General features: G+C 41.1%; 2 protein-coding genes across 8 annotated transcripts in view; both read right to left on the bottom strand.

The window, feature by feature from the left end:
• LOC105230384 (inositol-trisphosphate 3-kinase A) overlaps positions 1–22,755 on the bottom strand; it is a 28,947-nt gene extending 6,192 nt beyond the window's left edge. Inside the window, exons 1-2 of one of the 7 annotated variants that reach the window (XM_049456048.1) lie at positions 14,965–15,533; positions 3,881–5,122 (exon numbers count right to left, since the gene is read on the bottom strand). In XM_049456048.1, coding sequence (XP_049312005.1) covers positions 3,881–4,744 — 864 coding nt within the window. In that variant the 5' untranslated portion in view covers positions 4,745–5,122; positions 14,965–15,533. Of the gene's footprint in view, positions 1–595; positions 974–3,880; positions 5,123–14,964; positions 15,534–22,402 lie in introns of those variants that run through there. The other 6 variants (XM_049456047.1, XM_049456049.1, XM_049456050.1 and 3 more) reach the window with 6 other exon arrangements.
• The window catches only part of LOC109579844 (mucin-3A), a 38,319-nt gene continuing 34,675 nt past the window's right edge, over positions 22,710–26,353 (bottom strand). Inside the window, exon 4 of the mRNA XM_049456046.1 lies at positions 22,710–22,834. Coding sequence (XP_049312003.1) covers positions 22,787–22,834 — 48 coding nt within the window. The 3' untranslated portion in view covers positions 22,710–22,786. The remainder of the gene's footprint in view (positions 22,835–26,353) is intronic.

Genomic DNA, 26,353 nt, shown 5'->3' with positions numbered 1-26,353 from the left:
CTTGTCAAGCCTGTTATTGGCACTCTGAGTCAAGTTGTGGTTTGTGTGCTGACTAATATTTTCTACTCTTACTCAGCATAATTATCTACTCATGGAGAAACCTAAGATTCTTAAAGTCAGTTACGGGCTAAAATTGAAGTCGAACAACCCCTGGATTAATGTACAAACAACTTGTCAAAATGGAATCTGAAATAGTCCCCCAACTTTTTCTTAGCCGGGTTTAGAACCACACAGTGTGAGTAACTGAATAAAGAGTTACCACTGATTTCGGCTGCACATATTAAACCCGAATAATTGCATGTCATTTCGGATTTCAACAAAATGTCAGCCAATTTTCGATGACCGGGCGCTCATTTGACTGGACCATTTCTCGAAATTAACGCGCCATCAAACTTTGCACGAAAGCTGTCAATGTTTAGACGTGAAATACTTCGAAAGAAAAAAGGACCATTGGATATCACCATACCACAATCCGCACCAAACTTTCAATTTTTGAAATAATCATACCCTCTAAGCTAAATAATCATACCCTCTACATACATTGGCTTATTGAATCAACACGTACCGAAAGCACGCGTAAATTTTATAGACCCACCTCAAACTTCTCTGGCGTTGTATATAGACCACATAATATAATTTCTTTAATTAAAGGCAACTTGTTTAACACATTTTTGCCACGCCTCAAGCGTCTACGCACAAATGGCAAGCAAACGAATGCACGAATTTTAGGACTGAAACCGTTACGCCACTGCTGAAGCATGCAGATACCGAAACAACGAAACGGTAAACACAAGCGCGAACTTCCTATTCACTCGGAAAGCAAAAAATTACTGAAATTAAGGGCGATGATGTTTCGAACATCACAAATTTTCCGATATTATTTCTGTTTTAATTTTCGGAACCGCTGGTATCCGTTGGCCAAGTGCGCCACTAAACGCTCGAGAAAAGCTACTAACCAGCAGACACGCGGATGAAACTTTAAACAAGCAACCAAGCGAACTCTCGCCTGGCAGCTAGCCGCCCCATGCGCTGAGTTAAAAATATGTTTATTTAAAACACTGGAAAAGATATTAAAACGGCAAACAACAACAGCAACCAGCAGCAGAAAAAATGAAAATAATTCATTATTATAATTATTATGAATATTACGCCAGTCAGTGCTGCGCAACGCTCGCCGACGCCTTCCTCCTGCTACCTGCGCGCTCGCTGGAGCGCTGGATATCCAACTGCAGCGCGCATTCCTCTACTGATCACTGACTTATTACGTTTACTTGGCGCACGGTTAATGAGCGACGCGTATCGCTACTATAGCACACCCAACGCCTAACGCTTGTAATGACGTCGTTGACGTTTCTAGCGGCAGAGTTAATAAGAGCGAAACAGTTTGACACGAGCGCTTACAACGACGTTGTTTGCTTAGATATGACAGCACCAGCCAGCTTACCGTGCGCGCAATACTATTATTATTATAACAATTTGCAAAAAAAGGAAGCAGACTGCAGCGCTTAAAATTGAACTCCGCACGTGTACTGCGAATGCTGCGCAGTTTCGAGATATTTAGATAATCTGGTCGCTGACCCCTTGCCAAAGTGAACTTGAAAGTGTTTTCGGAAATATTTGCCGAAATTGCGCCAATTGTACGCCATTTTACTGATTTTCGACATAAATATATTAGGTATCGATCGTCTCTGAAACCTTCGAAAACTTATGAGAGGAACTCAATACCATGTTCCTCTACTACTCTCTTTTTTGGTACTATTTTCCGCCATTTTCACTTGCTTTGCTAGTGTAATTTGTATAGCGAAATCTTGCTAAGTCTAGTAGATTAGAGATAAGGGTAATCTACGCTAAATCTTGTGACTTATTGTTGGTCGGAACATGGTATTAGGAGATTAACGTAGATGAGCTATGAAAACAGGAGATATTTTTCAAAAGTTTTAATATACATACATACACGACCCGTGAAACTTAATTTAAACTTTTACGTAAGCTTTGCCTAACCTCTCCTCCCCTTTTGCTATGACCGTCTGTACTTGGACTAGTTAGGCGATGAGTTACTGAGTGAAACAGCAACATCTACTATGTATTTTCTAATACGAAACAAACTCACCACTTAAAAGGTGAAACAACTAAACGAACGCTTGATTTAAGAGCACCATAATTTCAATTTGTAAATTTTCTATGGCCGCACCCTGTTTTGCATTCGCGAGCATGTTCATACTCCAGCGCAACAGCCACGTGCACCGCAAGCGCTCAGCATTCTACAAATGTAGGCATCTGACATGATATCAGCTTGAAGCCTGCATCCGTTCATCATTCGTTCATGTCACAATTTCACGGGCTGAATACGAGTATCTCAACTTTCTTGGCCAAACAATGTCTAACGTACGTCATACCACGCGATTTACCGTTTTTGGTATAATCCGCATAATAAATCATTATGCGCTTGTTTTTCAGTCTTTTCATTTGTTGTTTTTGTGCTAAACTTGTGCTCATTTCACAAAGTAATTGTATACCAACAACTCAACCTACGAATGTCACAAGCGCAGTGTAGCCCAGCACGTTTCGCCAGTGTGACGGAACCGACTCATTGTGTGGTGCAGTGTTGCACGGATATTGTCTGCTGCTTTTATTATTGTGCGTGTTGTTAACTTTTCAGTTGAGGCGTCATAACATGGGATTGTCTTCATCACAACTGTCAACTCGAGTGAGCTGTGCGCGACTGTGGACAGACATCATAATAATTAGAACGATGCATCCAGTGGCCATTTGGCGGAAAGAATTGGAAGAGATGCGACGCAAATTTGCATTCACAAAGTTTAAAACCGCCTCTGAGTAGTAGATTTCCTTCGTTATAGAAACTTTCGAGCCGATTTCGAGCCGACGATTTAATGAAACAAAAAATGTGGGACAAAAGTATGTTCAAACGAATGTGCTGAGATAGAGGCGGAAGTAGTTTGGCACTCAGTCGCCTGAAGGGAATAATTAACTCTTGCGCGAAAAGTCTATAACGCTTCGAGTTCGACGCCACCCCTTCACCTTACAAATTTTTCACAACGGTGATAAAGCTATTTTAGATTCTTACAAAATGGTCGATTTTGGCATTGAAAGACATAGGCAAGTTCTAAAGAAAGCGTTGTGGTTTATTCTCAGGTCCAAAAAGTATAAATTTAATGTTCTACAAAGTTATTTCACACAACTGTGCCAACGTCATTATAAAAAGCTTATAGATTTACCTCGCATATTTTACGCCTTTTCTCATGCAAACTAGCCGCTACACGCTGTGCGGCCACAGAACGCTCGTAAAATTATAAAAACAAAAACCGAATTGTATTTGAAATTCGCCACGGTATTCTACTAAGGAATTTCACACAACACGCCCACTGATCTTTAATTCATGCGCCGTCCGCAACAACCTATATAAATGAGCCGTTGGACGTGGCGAAGAGAAGACAGTAGCTCAGCACAAACAGAAGTCGGCGGGCATTACTGGGGCAATGCCATCGAAAAATGGAATTTATGAAGGCGCGTGGCAAAATGTCGTTTGATACTTATATGAACTCTTCCATAAAGCGATTTATTTTTAGATTAATTTGAATTTTAATGACTAATTGATTGCATAAAACTCCGTAGTCGAGACTAAGTGAACATCAAGCAAATAAAACTATTCCACCAATATGAATTCCAAGCTTGTATGGTAGATCAAATCGCACCACATAAAGCTGAACTACATCCGCATACCAGGACACACATCGTGATCACAATATAAGATCAATTAGCAGCGAAAACGTGTGCAAAGCTACACAGACTCACTACGACGACGAAGGTCGACACCAGTTATGAAATCCTCCCTCCTAGGAGTACGTCTGAAGAAACTCACCTTTTTCGTTTGCGTCTGTCCGCGGCTCGCTGACATCGTTGGCACATCGGAATCCCATTCGGAGCTCAAATCGTCGCTGGACGCATAGCCATAGTCACGTGGCAACGGCACTTCCAGGAAAGACATGGAGTACTGCGTATAACCGGGACAAAGATTTTGCTGTGGTGATGGCGAACGGCGCTGCAGTTGCAGGTGGCGGCGCAGCGCACAGCCCCTGAGTTCATTTGACGCTGGAGCGCGCGGCGGCACCATAATAGTGGGCGGCACATTGACCGGCAGCCCGTGTGCCTGTGCAAAGGCGAGACTGCATTTGCGCGCATGCGTCTGATTGCCGGTGGATTTCTTGCGAAAGATTTTCTTAGTTGGCACAGAGTGACTATGCTGATGCACGGGATGCGGATGCGCATGTGTAGGCATGGGTAGTGCCGGTGAGTGAGGACGTGACAGCTCATCGGCCTCACGTTCAGCGGTCTCGTCGTATAATCTGCCTGACTCATCAACCTCATCCTCTTCGGGATCGTTATCTTCCTCCTCCTCAGGGTCATCATCTTCTTCTGCAGTAGATTTGGAACTTTTCACGCGTGGCACGCCATTCACCAAAGACGAGCTAACACCAGCGCCGACCTTTTGCATGCAACACTGCTTGCAATTGGTGTGTGCCATTTCAACTGCCTCGACGGCTTCTTCGGCGTAATTGGCGTCGTCATCGAATTTCATATTATCTACTTCCTCAGGCGGTACATCGGGGAAGTGCAGCAGCTTCACGGTGACCTTGTTGCCGGCTTCGTTGTAGTAGACCTCTTTGGCGCTCATTTTATCGAAATCTTCGTAAATGCGTACTTGCGGATAAGCGCACAAAGACATTGTCACATACACAAACACAAGCACGGCGAAACTGTCTCGCTTTCACGTTCGCTGTTCTCACTTCACTTCACTTTTTCTATTTCACTATTAGACAAATTACTATTTCTTTGTTTTAGAAAATCTGCTCCACGACGAGTTTCAAACGAGCTACGACAAGTTGTCAGTCCATCGCGTATTAATCATTTTATTACACTGTCTTATTGCATTGCTCTGGTGAAGCGTTTATGATGAATGAAGTTCTGGAATCTGAAATATTTACGGAATTCGCAGCTGTATTTTTTATTACTCAACCGCGCTGATTTTTATATTTTCAATGCAACTGTTTATTCAGCAAATTCTTTTCATCGGGAAAAACTCTGGGAATTCTCGCGGCTCAGCCTAAAGTAAACGTAAATAACTTTTATATCTAAATCAACTTTTTTAGGTATCCCAGTGGCTTTATGGAAGCAAGACAAAGAATGTTTCAATGCTGTGTGAATTAGAGGCCTGCAAAATTGATCCTTCCGACATGGGACAGAAAAGTAAAAGATTCTATTTTGACCTCCCCTCATCTTCTAAGGCTTCATCACTCGAATACTTGTATATCAGGCGTTTAAGGGAGCTCAGAAAGAACTATACATGTGTATCTGAATAAGATTTAACACGGTTGATGTAGGTAGACCCCAACAAAGTGTACGATCTCCCATCTACCAGTTATGCCATTATGACAAAAGCAGCGCTTACACAAAGTCTTTACCGTTAACAACTTCATAAAAGCGCATTAGCAATTCGAATGTGCGTACGTCATGGCAAGAGCAGAAGGTGGAACGCGTGCAGCAGATTGCAACATCGTAAAAATATTAAATTATCGAATACCGAAGAATATTACACGATTTGTCATTTGTTGGCCTGCAGCGGCAAAGTCATCCACATGCCAAGCGCAACACTAATATTTTATCACCCGAGGTGCGGTGACGAGGTTTGTACAACAAGTAATGCTGCAACGGCTAGCCACAACTCGTCTTGCCAAAACGCGATGCAAGCAGAGGAGGAAAAAAGCAAGAAAAATAACAAAATAACGCAAAAATTTCAAAGAAACGCTTTTAACCAAGGCTTTGGCTACGGTGCGCCATAAATGGTTACGCGTGTCGATTGCCAGAATTCGTTGGCATTTCGTCAAAATCTCGGCCGAAACTTACACAGCGCTCAACCACGCAATGAACAGCACTTTCAATTAAGCTTTTCGCAAGTAGTTTTCATTCTTGCCTTTATCTTCGATGACATACCCGAAGCCTCAGTTAAGCCGCCACCCACGTGGCATCAACCGGCTGCTAATGTCGCGTTAAGGCTCCATATTTGCGGCAAGCTACTTAAGACGTAATTTAGTGGTTATTTATAGATTTCGCGGAACGATATTAATTTAATGTTCTAAATTACTTGCCGTATAGCCTCACGTCGCAGCAATAACAACAACATAAAAAAGTATTAGAAGGTCCAGAAATGGTAGCGTATATGTCATAACTGACAATTGGCGCCAAAAGAGGATTGAGAAAGTGATTGAGTTATTAATAGCAAACGTGATGTATTCTGTTGGGAACACTTTGCTGGATTTTCTGTATTATCACGAAAGAACACTTAGCTTATTTCATCAAAAAAGTATAAAAGACAGTTGTTGTTGTTCTAGTGGATACCTAGTCCCCGTTAGAATGGTAATGGAAGGCCCAAGAAACGTGCTGTTTCGACGGGGTCGGACCAAAGAGGGAGGGGTGTTCGATGAGTGGGGTGGATGGATCATGTAAAGAGGTGGCCAGTGTCATGCGGATGCTCATTGCACGCAGGACAAATATTAGATATGTCAGGGTCATGCGCAAGGGTCACTCTCGTTCCTCGCGGCAGTCTTCGAGACAGTCTTCGACCTCTATCAAAATTAGCGTTAAAAAATAATGACAATCAAATCAGTGCGTTTTCAATTCAGTGAAAGCTCAAAAGCTCGCAATTTAGACAGTCAAAGCCAATTCGTCGCATTCGTTTTGCTCTAATCAGTTCCACCGAAAGCAGCAGCAGCAAATTTCCCTAGTTGACCGTGCCTATAAATGGCGATTGCTAATTGCTTGTTCATCACATTAAATTATTATTCGATTAGAAAAAGCTTTCACTAATTATACGCTTATATTATACGACAAATAAAGTGCTAACTAATAGCAATAAAATAATAATAAAAAAGTGAGGAAGAAGAAGACACATACAGAAATTGCGCATTTTGCGTCATTTAAGAGACACGCAGTACCAGTTACTGGCATTGAGCTGCTAATGTGTGGAAAAAGACGAAGAAGAAGCATTCTTAAAAATTTTGAAACAAAAGCGGCGAGATGCGCAGAAAAGAAAGAAGCGCTTAGCGTACAGACGTAATAGCAGCAATAATTCGGTTGTGTCATTTAATTTGCAATGCAAATTTAACGGTTTTCGAATGACACAAGCCAATGAGCGAATTCGTAAACATACAAAAACAAATACATACAAATACTGTGGAGGAGAGGGGGAGGGTAGACGTAGTGATAGTATTTCGAAGATTTTCAGCGTGAAAAAGCTCGCAGTAGTTGCAATGCAGATGTGCCGCAGCAAATATTATATTCGAATAAACCCCAAATTACAAGAACAACAAAGGAGCTGAGTGTTGCTGCAACTGTAATTTTACCAGATTTTATACGCTCTGGACGTGAGGGTAGCTCATACGTCATGGCGCACACTGTTGGGCATAATAATGGTGGAAATTTTGCTACGCATGTGTGAGAGTATACATTTTAAATAAAGTCCAGCATCTCATCATCCGCACTCTTCCTATACTCTGAAGATAAGATCTTTAATGACCCATATAATGTTACTGAGCTCGTTTTTGGTCTGTCCATCATCTACACTGTCCCAAAGTAACTTTGTGATAAATCCTGTTTTGCGTGTGTTCCAAGACCTGAGGTGTTCCTCTAAGGTCCATTGCCTCAAACAAGCCTTGAAAGAGCTGATTGGCTTAGGACAGCTTTAGTGAATTGTGTATCTAGCTTCCCACGAACGTGCCAGCTCGTCTGCCTTATCATTTTCTTCTATTCCTGTATGACCGGTATGACACAGATTATAATAACCGACCTACTAAATTGTCTGATTTCATAACCTTACGTATTGGCGCTACGGATAGCCTTCATTGTCACTTGGTTATCAACTGGTATATTGGTGGATATTTGGTAGTTAGAGCTGAAAACCACTTGACACCTTCCGTTATGCCCACAATTTTCGCCTGAATTAGTGACTTAGTTTGAAGCTGCCTTCTGTGTTCCCATTACAGTACAGAACAGAAAAAGCCCGCTACTGTTCCTGTTTCACCCTTCGATCCGTCAGTGAATATGTAGATTTCGTCGTTGGAACTGTCGATGACAAAACTATTGAATCTTCTGTACAGGGGAATGAAAACGAAGTGAAGTGTATAGTTCTCTTTAGAATCTCTTTTTCACGATCGCATTGCCACCTAAACTGGAGTTCATTAACAAAGTCGAGTATGATAGTCCGTAGTGATGACTAGCCTGACTCCACTGGCCGGTTGCCCGTGAGGCTCGTACCTCACTTGTTTGTGTATTGGCCGGATCTCGAGCATAACCTCCAGAGCCTCCTCTTAAGCTAGAGAAATATTTTGCTGGATTTTATTGGCATTGAAAAAATCAACTAATTTGAAGGCGTCCGATCAATTTTATAAGGACTACCAAAACCATTTACCAAAATTATTTATGTGTGTATCGATTAGCTGTGGGCAATTATTGGATCCCTATGTGCCAAGGTGTGAAGCCTAACGTCTAACAATACGAAGCAATAGATGAGACTCGTGACTTCATTAAGTGAAGTCAAAGCCAGCTTATAAATATTAAACTTATTTAAGCTCCGTCAGGATCGGGAAGGACCTCTCCGAGCCGTTCGATACCAAACGAGGTTTCAGACAAGGCGATTCCCTATCGTGCGACTTTTTCAACCTGCTTCTGGAGAAAATAGTTCGAGCTGCAGAACTCAACAGAGAAGGTACCATCTTCTATAAGAGTGTACAACTGCTGGCGTATGCCGATGATATTGATATCATCGGCCTTAACACCCGCGCCGTTAGTTCTGCTTTCTCCAGACTGGACAAGGAAGCAAAAGAAATGGGTCTGGCAGTGAACGAGGACAAGACGAAATATCTCCTGTCATCAAACAAACAGTCGTCGCACTCGCGACTTGGCACTCACGTCACTGTTGACAGTCATAACTTTGAAGTTGTAGATAATTTCGTCTATCTTGGAACCAGCGTAAACACCACCAACAATGTCAGCCTAGAAATCCAACGCAGGATAACTCTTGCCAACAGGTGCTACTTCGGACTAAGTAGGCAATTGAGAAGCAAAGTCCTCTCTCGACAGACAAAAACCAAACTCTATAAGTCTCTCATAATCCCCGTCCTGCTATATGGTGCAGAGGCTTGGACGATGTCAACAGCGGATGAGTCGACGTTGCGAGTTTTCGAGAGAAAAGTTCTGCGAAAGATTTATGGTCCTTTGCGCGTTGGCCACGGCGAATATCGCATACGATGGAACGATGAGCTGTACGAGATATACGACGACATTGACATAGTTCAGCGAATTAAAAGACAGCGGCTACGCTGGCTAGGTCATGTTGTCCGGATGGACGAAAACACTCCAGCTCTGAAAGTATTCGACGCAGTACCCGCCGCGGGAAGCAGAGGAAGAGGAAGACCTCCACTCCGTTGGAAGGACCAAGTGGAGAAGGACCTGGCCTCGCTTGGAATATCCAATTGGCGCCACGTTGCGAAAAGAAGAAACGACTGGCGCGCGGTTATTAACTCGGCTATAATCGCATAAGCGGTGCCTACGCCAATTAAGAAGAAGAATTTACGCTTCGATGGCTTTCTTGACATATTATGTCACCCATTTATTATTCAATTAATCAAGACTTCTACGTCAGCAAGTACATGCCTGCTTACTCTCATAAATATCTAAATATAATGAATCCGTGTGCATTAATTGTTTTTTTCATTATAAAGCTTAAACGCATTGTGACGCTTGAATGCCGCAGTTAATTGCAACAGCAACAACTACAAAGAATTAGAATGAATTTCAATTCTGAATCTCCTTGTGTTGGTCTGCATATTTTTGAATACGACTGTGGTCATGTGTAAGCAGCACATGTTGCCGCCAATGGTCTGTGGTGTTTTTGTAATTGTCGCGCCTAGTTCCCTTGCCGTAATTTAATAGAAATGTATATACTATCTCTTGATAAGTTCACTCACACATACGAGCATACATTTATATATATATAAATACATATGTTGGCCTGTAAGTGTGAACGAGTAGTTTTAATTACAGCTGAAACTTTTTCTACATTTTTGCTGTGAGAACGCTTGCATCTGACGTAAATAAACGCTTTGACACAACAACAACCATAACAAAGCAGCTGTAATTGTTGTACATGCATATGTAGATAGCGCTAGTCGGATCAACAAGCCAGCGATCGGATCACTTTAATTGAACTCATCCGGGGAGGTCGCTTCGTCGCGTTCGAGTATTTATTTTGCATTTGAAATTGCATAGGCACTCATGCGCACACACACATACTTGTGTTCATGTATTGCGTTTGCTTGGAAATATGTATTCCAGTTATCAGCGATTTCGCAAATCAGTATTCAAAGTGCATAGAAAAGTGGGACTACACACCCGAAGTTAGCACGTCATTTCACACTTGAATGAGCTTACAGCGAAGCGCAATCTACAATGTACGTTCGGTCCGCATCGTATCGATTTTTTATTGCGCTGGAATGCTAACTTGAAAGGCATTCTTGTTAGAAATGACTTATCGTCATGTCAGTGGCTGAGTAAAGTCGCTTCCAATGACAGCGCGCTCAGTAAAAGTGAAGGTAAGGGAGCGCTCACAGCATCTTTAGGAAGTATATCGGTCTAAGAGTGCATAAAAAGCGGTAGGATAGTTTAGATATTGAGAAAACTTCTGTTATAAAACTCCACTTAAGTACAAGAGTTTGTCGAAAATGTGACTTTAGTCTGCCCCATTGTTCTGAGCACAAATTGATGAAAAGTTATAACATTGAAGAGTGCTATTATTTGTTTAGATGCGAAGGTAACCTCGGTTACATAATATTGGGTATTTGAAGATATACGACTGCAACGACATCTATTGACAATACACGAAAATACTTTTCGACTACCCAATATTTTCATGTACTTCATAGATCGGAATTTCGTCTAACCATAATGGAGACTTTACAGCACTTTCTTATACGAAATAAACATGAACTCTTCGAAAATCAGCAATTCTGTCAGCGAATTTCAATAAAAATGTATGATTTCAAAATTATCATAATTTTTCTTTATCATAAATAAAAAGGCGTGTTCACTTTGCTCCACCAGTCAAAATATTTCCACTATTACCTCATTATTTATAGAATCAAATAACACGCTTACATATTTACATATATTTTATGGCTCAAATTTATAATATCTATATATTTCAATAAAAGTAAATTTAGAACAAAGTGAATTTCCATGCTCGCTGGCACATTCCAACGGGTAAATCAATTTCGCCAAGCCAATGGGCGTGGATAGATAAAACCAAAAGCATTGAAGGCAAGCGAAAACTACATAATTTCGAAATCGCAATGGAAATTGGGTGTATCTCTACATATGTGTGTATCAAACTGTCTGTCTCTACAACGAGATCGTTTTTGTTGGCACAACAAGGTTGGGGCATATAATTACAACAACTCATTTGCCAAAATGTGTACAGAATAAGTGGAAGTGGATACATCAAAGAGATAAAAATAAACAAGCAAATGGCAGCAGATTTTACCAAAATGCTTATTAATACAAGAAAAACCGTTAAACTCAGTCGAATCGAAGCTACAATACTATTCACGATTAGGAAAAATTTTTCATAAAAGCACTTGATTCTGATCGTTTCTTTTGTATGGCAGCTTTATGCTATAGTTATCCGATCTGAACAGTTTCGTAGAATTTCTGCAGAGATTATATACCTCGTCAAATTATCGAATTTTCTATACAAGAACTTGATTCCGGCACTGAGCTCACTAGAAGACAAACTCCACCTGGGTTCCCGGCCACAGGAACATTATCGGCAACGAAAAAGCAGACGAGCTGGCAACTGCAACAGTTTTCATTAACAAATCCGAGGCAGATTGGATACCAATCCACAGAACATGGAGAACATGCGTCCAAAATGGCCAAGGCTGCGTACTAGTAGGGAATAAGGAAACAATTTTCCACTTTCTCAGTGAATGCCCAGACCTATCGCAGATCCAATGCAGAACACTTGGAGTCCATCAAGCACCAAACCTTGAATGAATGTCTACAAAAATCATATCGGACATTAGTAGCTGTCGACGGTTCCGACAACTAAGTAACTTCTTGGGAAGAAAGGAACGTGTGCAAAATTTCAGATCGATATATTAAAAATTGAAGGACTAGTATCGCGTACAAAGGCATTCAAAGAGGGTCTTGGGAGAGAAATGGTATGTAAAGGAAGCAGAGTTGCATTTCCATTAACTCAAAAAATCGTTTTATTTCAGAATCCATTTCTTTAAACTCAGCCATTAGCACATATTGCCCAAAATTGTTGAAAACATATATTTTCCGCCCACAGACAACTCTACCACAAAACAGTCTGCTAAAAGAGCGAAAGCATAGATCGGCCGTCGATCGGCAAAATTATGGTAATTTGTATTGTTTTTTTGTTTTTATTGTTGCAATATATTGACTAAATATGTATGTTTTTACAGCTTTGTAGAGCGCGTATGCTATACCCAGTATATTGTGAACACCCACTGTGCTTGATGAGCAAGAAGCGTAGAAACATCACGAAGACGGTAAGGTGTGCGCGACGCAGTGCAGGTGCAACTGAGAGACGATACGAAACAGATGCGTGCGTTATTACGCAGCAAAATACACAGCAAAGTTGGCAACATAAATGGGAAGCATGTGTACAACTGATGCGCACTTGATCGTTTCAACAACAAAAATGTGGCAAAGGCGTGCCCTGCAAGAAAGCTGACTTTGAAAATGTGATACATATTATTCGCACATTAATCGGGTCATGTTGAGCACACCCTTAATTGGTATGGTTCCTTTGCCGTTGAAACGCTGTCGCTAAACTTTGAACACAAACCTTCAATTTCCTACAGGGTTTGCTTATTTTGTTTTCTAATTACAGCCGTGTTTGTAAAGTATTTAAAATCGGCTATGTTGTTTTCTTTTGTCTCTACAGTTTTCAAATTTCCTCTTTGTTTTGTGCGAACAATTTCCGTTTTAATTGACACTCATTAAGGCGAGCGGCCAACTATAGCTGTTGTTGTATTGTACATTAATTGATTAACACATTTTTTGCAATGACTGTTCGCCGCCTTTCTCGATCTGAGTGAGATGTAAATTGCATTTTTTAATTTTTTCCTCTTTTCACTGAAAACTGTCACTTACAAGTGCCGGCTGCAAGCAATTAAACACACGCATGGCACACACATGCGCACAAGCGCGTAACACTACCGTGTGGGCATTTAATTACATACGCGGCCATGTGTTCGTGTAGGTGTTGCTGAAGTAATCAGCTCCAAACCGAAATCATGTAAAACAACATTTGAAAGCTGTCACTTTTCATATTTGGCGCTGATCACAGCGACCGGCCGTGCCGCTTGGCGTTCCAGGCGCTGACTCGGTGCTGGCGAGAGCGCGCTTTGTGAGTGCAGTGGAGACTCAAGCGTAATTGTGTTGAATAACGGTAATTTATAGAAAAAACTTCATTTAAAAAATGTCAAATTTTCATTTTACGCAGCCTTAGGCGGTATTCGCCATAATAATTTTCGAAAACAGAAACTTTCAAATTAATGATTTACATTTTTTTTTCATTGACAAAAGCCACGCTTAACGCTTAAAAGCCGCCAAAGTGCACTTTGACTGGCAGAATATAGTGTATATATGTATGTATATACTATTTAGAGTTATAAAAAAGTGTTGCATAATCAATTATTTATGATATAATAATGAGCGTTTTTATTAACAATTTAAAAATGAACTTCATAAAAAACTATAAACTCAAAAGCAAATTATTTCATGAGAGCCAAAGGCCAAATAAATATTGAAAACAATAAAAACAAGTTAATACAATTGAAAGAGAAAACAAACACTTGCTATTTTTTAAAACTTTTTTTCCAAGTAAAACATTTTGCATGATAAGCCAAGCGTGTCTGTCATACGTCATTCAGTGACTAACGAAAAATGTTCAATAAAAAAAAAAACAAGGGGATTTTTATTAAATATGGCTGGTGGTCAGACTTCTTACGTCACTGTTGACAGCCATAACGTCGAAGTCGTAGATAATTTCGTCTACCTGGGAACCAGCATTAGCAGCAAGAACAATGTCAGCCTCGATAACGCTTACCAACAGATGCTACTTTGGACTGAGTAGGCAATTGAGAAGTAAAGTCCTCTCTCGACGAACAAAAATGAAACTTTATAAGTCACTCATTATTCCCATCCTGCTATATGGTGCAGAGGCAAGGGCGATGCCAACATCTGATGAGTTGGCGTTACGAGTTTTCGAGAGAAAGGTTCTGCGAAAGATTCATGGTCCTTGATGGAACGATGAGCTGTATGAGATATACGACGACATTGACATAGTTCAGCGTATTAAAAGACAGCGGCTTCGCTGGCTAGGTCATGGCGTACGTTAGTTTTGGTAAAAAAAATCTAGGCCCAGTCTAATGCACTTCATCGTAAATTGAAAGATATGCGCCTTATAATTTCATCATATATGTAAGACTGCTCTCAAAGCACTGTGGGGAACCTTGCTGTAAACGCAAGCGCTCCTATATTTACTTTCATTGCAATTCGGAAGGAACAAATAGTACTCCACCCTTGTTTTCTCTCTTCTTTCCTTCAACTGAACAATTTGTGAGAGAAGGGGAACTCTAGAGACGTGCGAAGCAGTGCACTTTTATCTAGTTTTCCAACTATTAATTATATGAGGATGAGTATGATAAGAATTTTAGAACAAAACAGTTGATTTAAATATTAAAAACTTCTAAAGCGTATTTAAAACACAAAACAATTTGTTCTTAGCAACCAAATGATGGCATTGTAACGATTTTCAATCAAAACACAAATACATCGGCGAAATTGTAATGCAAATTTCACCTTGTTTTCACTTTTTCTGACGCGTTCTCTTCGCTTCACACGAATTTCAGATTTGTTTTCCAACAGTATTTTTACTTTTTTCAACTTTGCTCTTACACCTTCGCATTTCACTTCGCGTTCATTCGAAATATTATGTAGTTGACTGCGCTTCGCTCCGCAGTTCCTTTTTGGAATTCTGATCACTTTAGCAAGTTTCACCGACGCGCAAGCGACAATGCCACAACAGGGTCACGTTGAGCTTTCATAAAACAACAGCGAAAACAATAACACAGAATAAAACAGAAAAGCGAAATTAAAGCAAAACTGTGCGGAAACGTAAGCGAAATTCGGTCAACTCTTCGACGTCCGCCTTGGCATTGACGGACGGACAATTGCCGATATGTCAAAAATGCGTTATGCGCGATTTCGTGTCTGCCAATGCCTGCTCGCAGCCAGACGCCAGACGAAAGTAACGATAGTGTGATAACTGTCTAAACGCTCATGAACCGCCGAACCGTCAATGATATGCACCGCTTTAACCACGCGAACGCTTTGCGTGTAGAAATTCAACTGACAGTAGCGCAAACGTATGGTTGCGACATAACTGAACTGAATTAAGCCGAACGGCGCGTTTCTGGGCGGCGGCAGTGCTCAAGTGTGGCGCGGCATGTGTTGGCGCTGAGCGCAGCGGAGTTTAGTTGAGACGTATTCAGCTGACAGTGCTAGCGGTGAAGAAGTTATGAGCGCGCCACATCCCATGAAGCAAAAACATTAAACGTAAAATAACACCGGCGGCAAAATTGACAAGATCGCTTTTTGTATTATAGAAGTTACGAGCACAGCGCGGCTTGAGCCAAAGACACTCTTATTACTCAGCCAGTGCAGAGAGGCATGCTTACAAGTGCGCGCGCACTCCGACAGCTGATGGAGTGATAATAATCTACATGTATAACATATTGCATTGCGATAATGTGTAACCGAGATATGGAGCAAGAAAAAGTGGCGCCCGCATTGCGAGTGAAATGAGGGCGCGCATTAACGCGGAGCTGCAATTGATGGACGCCCTTTGAACTGCGCTTTTGTAACAGCAAACGCAAGCGATGCGTTGTTAAATTTTTTAGTTATTTTTGAATTAAGCGCTGGGAGAGTGTGATGCAGACGCCCAATGTGGCGTTATGTTTGGATTTGCGCGCATTACCGATTTTAATTAATTTCGTTTGTTGAGTGATTTTCTGTTGCGCTACATTAAACTTTCAGTCAAACTGTTTATTTTGCTTTGTCTGTTTGTTTATTTCCTTTGCGCTACTGTGCGATTTTTTGAGGAAATTAAATTTAACAGTTGACTTATAAATTTGAAAATTTATTTTTAGTTATTAGAAGAATAAATCTGCCATAATTCTAGGTCTGTTCATTAGCAAGCCAATAATTACTTAGAATAATAACGGGCGCAATAAAAATAAAGAATTTTAACACCTAAGCTGATTGACGCTAATGCGTATCTGGGGCGTAAGCTGCTAAGCAAGCACTTAACTTGAAAAATAACGCAATAAATGCGCCTCGAGTAGGGAAGTAAGAGTAAAAAAAGCTTTTGATGGTGAAACCAAGCAATTAGCTTTACCTGTTTTGAAATGAAGTAAAAATGAGCTCGCTTAAAAGCTCTTTAAGCCACACTTCTTTATAACAATCACTCAGCTTTCAAAGCTCCTGACGAAAAAAATGCGCCTCGAAAATGGGAGGTAAAGTAAAGCTGTTTGAAAGCTGTTTTGAAATGAAGAAACACTGAGCTCACTTAAAAGCTCTTCAAGCCACACTTTTTTATAATAATCACTCAGCTTTAAAGCTTCTGAGCGCAAAGCTCCAATGTAATAATAAATATTTTTAGGCTCAGATGCTTTGTTTTAAAACCGGTGAAATTTGTCATCAAACTTAAAAGCTTGCGCTTGAAACCGCTCTAGCGCTATGCTCCATAGCAATGATGATAATTTTACAGGAAACGTTAAATCAGTGGTAAGCAAATTGCGAAATCAGCCTCTAAACTTAATTAAAAAATAAGTGATAAAAAAGCTAGGCTGGTCAGAAAAAAAATGTTACTGAGAATATTGAGGAAACTTTCTGTTGGAACAATATAAAATCATTTTACAACCAGTAGTCGAGTCTTATCAAACTGTTCGCATCGTTCGACATAGAAATCTTACTTCCACTATGTTTATCGAGTATTCTTCAGTATTGGCGGCACAAGTCTCTATTGCAAAGCTAATAAAACCGCAGCACACCACAGCGTGCTTCAATCGCCGCATGTTCGTTGTTTTTTCAGTTTGCTCGTTTTTTAGCTTTCATTACGGCAATTGTTTATCTTATGAGCAACCATAAAATATCAAATTAATTATTATTTACACAAATAGAACAATGAAAAGTGCTGTCGGTTGTATAAGTGTTATTTTACAACAATAGTGCACACCACAAAATCACCACACAAAAACAAAAAACTAAAACATAAACTTTTAAAGAGAAGCCAAAGAAAAGCAGCAACGAACGGGTTGAGAAAAATAATAAATTTTGAATATGTTCATACAAATAAATTTCATTGGAAAAAATAACGAATTTAAGGCTGTCATCCGTTTAATAGAGCGTCTTTTATTAGAGCTTTCACTGTATTTTTTATTTATGATTGGTTTTGCCTATCCTATCTTCTAAGTTGGTTTGAACTGAACACAGTGTATTAAATTTTACTAAAATCGATTCAGCAGTTAAAGAGTCCGTCGCGGAAAACAACGTGACACCTAATTTTTATATATAAAGAGATGATATTGCATTGAATACGTTTTCATATATAGGGTGTATGCTACTATTCGGACGATATTCGTTAGCCAGATTAGCAGACTATATTTAATTTACTGAGCCAGGTACATGTCATCCTAATGTGCAGAGAGCATATCACCAAAGGTCAACTCAATGACTGTTGTCAGCGCCCAACAATACCCCGCATATACAGTGCAAAAAGTGTGCCTATCATTTAAGAATCCCCCGATTTTCATACAGCACATATTAATAGCTTTCCCAGCCTGCTAAAAGCTTCCGAAATCCTTATAGATTATAATTTAGCGATTTAATTCGAAATTATTCAATTCAAAACATTTGGAAATTCATTTCCATTTGTGTGGGTATACGAGCTGATAATGGCGTAAAATGAAACAACAAACATCGAAACAACAACAACAGCAAAAACGGCAACAGACACAGCATGCTAACCAGCGAGCAAATAGAAACGCTCGTTTAGCAAAGCCGCTAATCTACAATATTCATCGGCTAATGGCTTCGCATGGACAGGGGCGACAGTGGGGACCGCACGACTGTTGTGCAGTGACGTCAAACGATAGCTGGAGCTGAGGCTGAAGCTGTATGTTACCTAGCGGCATTTACCGCTAACACCGCGAGCCGACTAATTCGGCGACTTCAAATTAAGCTTCTCGCGTTTTGTTGTTGTGTGCGCGCGCGTTTGTGTTGTATATTTGATATTTACTTTTATTTTTCCATAGTTTCCATAGTATTTCTATGTGGTATTGGCTGGTAAAAATTTCACTATTTGCAAAGTATTAGTCAAGCGTCAGAGGAAGCTGACTTTGCTCCCTGCTTCAAACGCCGATTTAGTTTAATTATATTATTGTTTTTTTATACTTGTATGTGCTGTCAGTCAGCGTGACTTTTATGTTTTCAATATTTTAATAAATCTTTATAGACTAGAGCCTTTGAAAATGGTAGAAAAGCAAGAAATTCATAGTAGTTTGAAACACAGCGGAAACAAAAGCTGAAATGACAAATAATAAAGGAGAAATAATTTACAGACGAACTGCGTTCGGGAAAAGGAAGGAGAGGGGCGTGGTTGAGTTTTTAAAAGTCAAAAAGGGCTTATCTCGATTTTGGGCAAAACTACGACTACTATAGAAAAAACTTATATGGCTATGTTGCAGGTAATGAAAAGATCTATAACTTTTTTCACATAACCTCAAAATTTATATGAAAAATTCAAGCATGTTCTTGGGTTTCTTGTTTTTATTTTCTACCAAAACGAGTTTGACGAAATTTGCTGTAAACTTACTTTTTTGTCCAACAATTATCTGTGGTCTATTACTTTTATTTTTATGCGAAAAAAAGTTTAATTTTTGAATTACATCAAAAGTCTTTGGCCTTTGGCCGTCTAGACACAAAAGAAAAAAAAAACAATTAAACGATTGGATCATAATTATGGAATTACAGTTAGTTGACAGCCAACAATAACAAAGTTAGCACAAACAGCCGCGTCAAGCCGCCAAGACAGCAGCCACGGAAGGCGGTCTACGTGCTGAACAGTCTGCTCTCACACACGCTCGCACAAATATATGTCAATATATGCGTATAAATAAGTAATATATACATATGTATATATAAGTTAGTTGTGTGTGTATGTTTGCAGTTCAATTTTTGTGGGCCATTGACGTATCTGTGACGTCACGCTATGCCCACATGAAGCTTGAACTGGTTTGACGAACTCAGCTAAGTAAACTGTGCTCGCGACTTTAGATAAATTCATCGTTTGCTGATTAATCCAAGTGAAAATGCGTAAAAAGTTTTGCCTTATATGCGATTAACGCGTCGAACAGTCGATGATGATGCGGAAGAAGATTTATCCAGTGATACTGAGTGGTTTGAGAACATTGTCAATGCCGTGGGTAGCAAGTCATGGCTTTTAAATACAAAACAAGAAAAAACCTTAACTCCGGATGAAAAAATTTTTCGTACAAGCACTTTATTCTGAACAATCAGTTTGCATGGCGGCTATAAGCCATGGTGGTGCGAATTCGGCCGTTCCGAAAAATGAGCTGCAGACCGATGCAAAATTTCAGACCTCAAACACTGAGAGATTAGGTCGCATATACACAGACAGATGGACGGAAAGTACATAGTCAAATCGACTCTGCTCGTCAGGATGATCACTTATATATCTATATTTTATAGGATATCCGGCGAAAACTTTGAGGAAAACTTAACCCTGTTTAGTGTATAAAAATGTAACAAAGACGCCAAAAAAATGCCAATCTAATTACGAAGAAAATATCCTGAGCGACAGGTAGTCAGACACGAATATACTTGTATAGTGTTAGGTTAGCTTATCAGCACGCGAATCTCACTTGGACAGCTTAGAATGCCGGTCCATTGTGTGACCTCAAACCTATATACCCTATAGAACATAATCATTAGACACTTATAAACCGAAAAAGCGCTTTGAGCCTTTCACAATTTTGTGGGGATGGCTAATGTCAGTTTCTGCTGCGTCTCTTGGTTCGCCGAAGGTAAGACTGCCGAGATGTTTGAATCTCAGTCTTGCGAAACCCTCACTGCCCTGGTATTAAGCACACTTTACCTAAATTAATAACCGCTCAAAAAACCAATCAGAGCCGTTTTAAGAAACATATTGTATGACCAATTAAAAAAAATACTAATATCTATAACTTTTTATAAGACGCCTCCTCTTCATGCAGTTTGCTGCTATACTTCTATTAGCGCGCCACGACCACGCGACATCTGCAGGGAAAACACGATACGATCAGAAAGTTGTCGACCAGCGACCAGCAATAGATAAGCGCTCGATGTGTCAAGCCAAAGCACACACCAATACGCGGCAAAGCTTCAGCACTCGCTGTCGAAAGCACACGAAACGAAGAAGTGAAAAGCTCCGTATTTGATTTCATATATAGTTTCATTTGCGTTGGGGTTAGGAACTTCGCGATAAACTTCATACTAATTACTAATTGATAACACCATCGGACCAGTTTTGTCTGCTATTTGCTAGCGCTTATATTCTGCAAGTCGTTTTTTACCGATGATAACACGATCTCTTGCATTCCCCACATGCCATTACCGACTTATTAAGCGATGATGCATGCGCGGCAACAGTGCGCAGAGACACTTGTGGTTTCATTACGAACGCGATTATCCATAGAGCTATGATTTATCTACAAATAAGACACAACACTTCCTGCTACAGCCGGAGGAAAACGCAACGAAGCGACAGGCCCACTGACTGGTCGCCGCCAGGTGAGCGCGCTGATAACGCTTCGCAGGAAAGTGCGTGTGTGATGGCGACTGACGGTAGTATGAATTTATTTAATTGGTGCTGGACAGTGGAGATCGCGCTGGATAGTGGAGAAGCGGTGTGATGTTTTGCGCCGGTAAATGTTCTGCTGTCTTGTAATAACGCGATAAATTATGCTAAGCAAATTATTTACGGCTGCCAATAAAATCACGATACGCACGAAAGACGCGACGCCATGGCCACACAGTCATCAACTTGTGTATAATGATAAGCGTTAAATGTACAACGTGATGTGGGACTTCAGGCGACAGCAGAGAAGCGCTTAAAAATAATTAGAGTAAAAACGAGCGTGTTTGGTGTACGAACGGCGGCAAATTACGTGGCTGAGAGGCGCTTTGCTTCATCACTGAATAAGAGGCAAATATTTTGAAGTTGTGATGGCCTGCCACGAAGTAGTATGATCTCCAAACGCTATTGATAATAACAGCTAGGGCTTATGTCAGCGGAAGTCATGCTGTTTGGCAATTTAAAAACGTATCTTCATGTCAGTTATCGTAAATTTCATAATAAACAAGCTTATTGGACAAACGCTTGTAGATATTGGATAGTTGAAGTTTGTTTAGAAATACGAAAAGACTTTTTCGACTAGCCACCACGTGGAAGCGGAAAACTTTTCATTACAGTAGAGATGAAGAGGAAGCTTTGAAAAGCATAAATAGAAAATATTGGATAGTCGAAAAAGTCTTTTCGTATTCTAATCAAAAAGACTTTTTCGACTAAACAATGGCGAAGATAGACTTATCGACTACGCTGTTGGCTTCTTTCGCTGTTCTGCTTTTGGTACTCCCTCTTGGCCTTAAGGAAATTACATGGCAAAAGTTTAAAATGCCTATTACATTTATAACGATTTGGCTTCATTCCATTGTCTCCTTTCAAAATAGATAAGCGCCTAATAGCCACTTTTTGTAAATAATTCGTTCCTGTAATCGCCTACTGTGCCTCTGTCACAATATGGTACTAACCACATTACTAAAGGTCTTTAGTAGGCATGTTTCGTACTTGGTCTCTTACAAATTATCACATAAAAGCAAGACGACGCCCACAGTAGCACGATGAAACTGCCAACCACCCGCCAGCCTGTCATTAATCAACCAAGTTAAAGTTATACGGCACAAGGTGGCATGCCACACGCTCGCGACCGCCTGCACACAACAGTAATTAATGGAAAATTAGCAAGTCTATGTTGTAAGTCAATCAACTGCTGCGCCTGCAAACAGCGTCTGCCAACAACTAAGCAAACACAAATAGCAGGAACAACAAGCGCAAATGCATTGCAACACCGCTAGTGCATCGACTGAAAAGCGCAATTCGGGCTGCCCGGTTACCTACCTTTTTCTTGGATGCCTCCGCACTGATTACATACAGATCCACAATGCCCAGCAGGCAGTCGTCACAGCGGCAGACATCATCGCCCAACACCAGCGACCCCAGTGACCCGATGCTGCTGGCGGAGTCGAGCGAATCGGTGCGCCGCAAACGGCTGCCGCCCGGACCGCTTTGGGCGGCTGCCTCGATCTTGCGCGCCAACAGTTGCTCCATCAGTGTGCGCGGACGCGAAGAGGACGGGAAAAGCGCCATGTTCTGCGCGTGTGTGCCGCTGATTGTGGCTAAGAGTTGACTCTGGCAAGTTTGTTGCTTAAGTCTTTTGATTATCGTTTGGTTTCAATTGCGCTACGCTACAACTGATGCTACTGATAGCAATTCTCGCGCAACTTATACCGTTATACTTATGTAACTGAAAACGAATGGTTGCAAACATACCTGCAATGAGAAAGAGAGAAAGGAGAATTATCAATATAACGCAAAGGCAAAAATAAATGAAGTTGTGAAAAGATTAGAAAAAAGGCAAGTCCACTTGCGGACGGACAGCAATTTTCGTGTTGCACAAACGCACCAAAAGCACAACTTTTACACCTTGTAAACAATGCACAATCTATGGCGACAAATTAACTTGCAACTACGGCACTTAACCACCACTCTAACAACAGTTAATGCTATCAAATCACTTGTAACATTGCTGCGAGTTTCAAATTACTCACCGCCGCAGCGGCCCCGCCCGCCGTTCGCGTGCACACCCAAAAGCAATTAACTACAAGAAAGGCGTAATCGAACCGCCGAAAATGGCACATTTTTTCACTTTAACAAACAATTACAAGCTCGTTGCGCGCACTTAATCGCCGACGCCGACGGCTGTCCGAAACCGCCTACCAAGACGCTTAGAGCGTGCGACATCGCCGCAATGGAGTCTATAGTGGCGTGGAGCGCCTCCGTGGTCAGTGGATTCACATCGAACATTTCAATTAAAATTTCAATTGCCATGATTTGACAACTGCAATTGCATTTTGATGATATTTTTGACATTTTTTTGTAATTTTTAATTTAGAAATTAAAGCACAGGCAATTAATTGCCAATTTTCATCACTTAAGTGCAGTTGCATTAGCCACAACCCACTTTTGAGTTGGTTTTCATAAATTTGTGGACCACAGCGCATGTTCTTTTGTTAGTTTTAGAAAGTCATAACTCGAAATTGAACGTTTTTCAAAAAAGCATGTATATTTGCTTCCGATCTTGTGAGTTTCGCAGCTGCTTTCGTTAACAACATTTATAGCATGCAATTCTATCTTCTTCTTTTTTTAATGTTCACGCAAACTAACACACAAGGTCCGGTGTGTTTAACGTGGGTACGTGCTGACGACAGCCTTACCCCACGGCGCTCAAAAGCACAGCAGATGAAATCAATGCGTTGATCAGCGCCCTGAATGGACACACTAACCACCTTGGTAGGGTTCGAGGTGGTACCAGAATTAAGTGTCCAGTCAAACCTCGTAGCCGAAACTGTTACCAGTTGAGCTTCCTTACAGTTCTGGACTGATGGCCAAGGGTTGGAGCCCATACGCACACCACTCATACGAAATCCAAGCCTAATTCCCAGTTAATCGCCTTTGCCGCTCAAACAACTCACGCGCAAACGATCCTAACTGTTCGGTATTCCGACTAGTAGAGATGACACCACTAACATCTAATCGTCCATCAGTCCAGCTAATCCCCATACTACCCAGTGCATTATAGGCACTCAATTCTCTACACCCGCTCCACAAAAAACAACCAAACCTATCAGACCGTGAACAGAAAACACACTATCATATGAAACCTGAGCAGAACCCAACAGCGTACAACAAATTGCCGCTCAAATTGGTTTGACGAATATTCCGTAAATGCCATAATTTCACAAATATGGCGCGAATCAGTCGCTAATGCTTGTTGTTATTGCAGGAAATATATGGAAAATGGTTGTAGCATAAATGCTCTACTTTGATTTTAATAAATTCTGCGGAAAAATATGACTGCGCGTGGTGGCCACCACGACAAGCGCTCATGGCCAGCGGCTGACTATGTTGCGCTATGCCAAGTACTCTTCCGGTCCACAAGTCTCCTGGCTCTACCAGCTCACTTCAGCCTTAAGACTCACTTTATGCCAAATATGGGCATCCTTGTAGCTCATGCATACGCCCATTTCATGGCATTCTCTCGTAGTGCTCCACTTCCATTCTAATCACTTAGTGTACGCGCGAGCGCATTGCGTACGCTTGCTAAGCCCGCATAACTCTTTGCAACGACGTGCAGCTATTCACTATAAGAAGAAAACACATTATCCTCGAAGCGAACTAACTGCGGACTGCGGCTTTGGCTGCTTAGGTGTTGCTTTCCCGCACATATGGAAGCGCGCGCAATAAATATTGCTGAACGCGGCACCGACATGACGCTGTAGTATGCTGTAGGTGATATATAAGACCTACAAATATGCTGGCACAGTCAAGCGTTCGCTTGTTTTGCAAGGCGCATTGGGAAAAAGCTCATTGAAATGCAGCGCGCATCTTCAGCGGCAAAAAATGGTGCGCGCCAAGGGTGTGGGGGTAGTGGCCTCTAGTTATGCGCTCGGCTGCTATTGCGCTAATTACGCGCCGCTCATTTTGACAAATAGCCTGCCATGGTAGTAAATTTAATTAAATTAATTAGGCAGATATTCTTAATAATGCAAAATTAAAGCGCATTTAACGAAGGAGCTAATGAGGCATACGAGATAAGCGCGCAGGCACAAGACTCGGCGGCAGCGCGTAGCTGTGGCAAGTCGACTACAATAAATAGTATCATAGCTACTGTAAATGCACACACTACTATTTTAATTACGCACTAACGAAGCGCGCCCGCTTGGCGCGGCTCATTTGTTAGGCTTCGTGGCAGCTTTCCTTTGGGACCATTACCCACCAGCATGGAAAAATCTTGCATAATTGATTTCTTCCATTGTAGAATGGCGTCTGGCATCGCGCTTTTAAAAACTAACCACCTATGAGAATTTCACTGGAAGCGGTCTGTGTGTGAACGCAATGCGCAAGTAATGCGTTTCTGATAACGCTGTGAAAGTAAAAACAAAACCAAAAGGCATACCAATTGGATCAAGGCGGTATTAACTGCGCGCAGTGCAAAGCACGATCTTCTATTACGCGCGCGTGTTCGCCTGCCCAAACATTGCATTCTCAGCAAGTTCTATATGCCGCATATCTCAGTGTCGCAGTGGTGTCGCCAAAGAAAACTTGCGACCAAATCAACGCGCGCCAGCGCATTTCACCATTTTTGAACTAGTTTGCTTATCCTGCGACTATTGCATTACGATTTCAGCCGTGAGATAAGCGCACGTGAGCGCGTAATTCCATCTGTCGTGGCGATCGTTATCGCGCAACACCCGACAGCGCCGCAGCAGCGGTGGCGCACGCATTGATTTATCGCGCGCTTAGTTGACTTCATTGCAATTTTAAGTTGGCAATTTGTAGAAGCGCCAAGTGTTGCAGTAGCGCCAAATGTGAGAATAAATAGAGTGAAATTTATTTGCATAGGAAATTAGAATTGAGATAAAACTTGCATTCCATAAAAGCGCGACAAATTAATGCTGATATTTATATAATGGACAAAATGCTGCATAAAGCATTAATTTAACTGTAAAAATTAATTGACGTAGCGTAAACGATTAAATGGAGAGATGTGTGAAAATTCAAGACCTTCTTCTCTTTATTGCACCATTTGCCTCTCCGTTATCTGAATAACTGAAGACCTATAACTTTAAAGCCGTCATGAAGCGAGCTATCGATTTTACAAAATACGCTTTTCTTCTTCTTCTTTACTGGCGTAGACACCGCTTACGGGATTACAACCGAGTTAACAACAGCGCGCCAGTCGTTTCTTATTTTCGCAAAGTGGCGCCAATCGGAGATATTAAACGAAGC

This window comes from Bactrocera dorsalis, chromosome 4 (assembly GCF_023373825.1).
Source record: "Bactrocera dorsalis isolate Fly_Bdor chromosome 4, ASM2337382v1, whole genome shotgun sequence".
In the NCBI taxonomy this organism is placed as follows: domain Eukaryota; kingdom Metazoa; phylum Arthropoda; class Insecta; order Diptera; family Tephritidae; genus Bactrocera; species Bactrocera dorsalis.
Note: the sequence above shows the minus strand (reverse complement) of the source record. Positions and strands in the feature narration are given on the sequence as shown.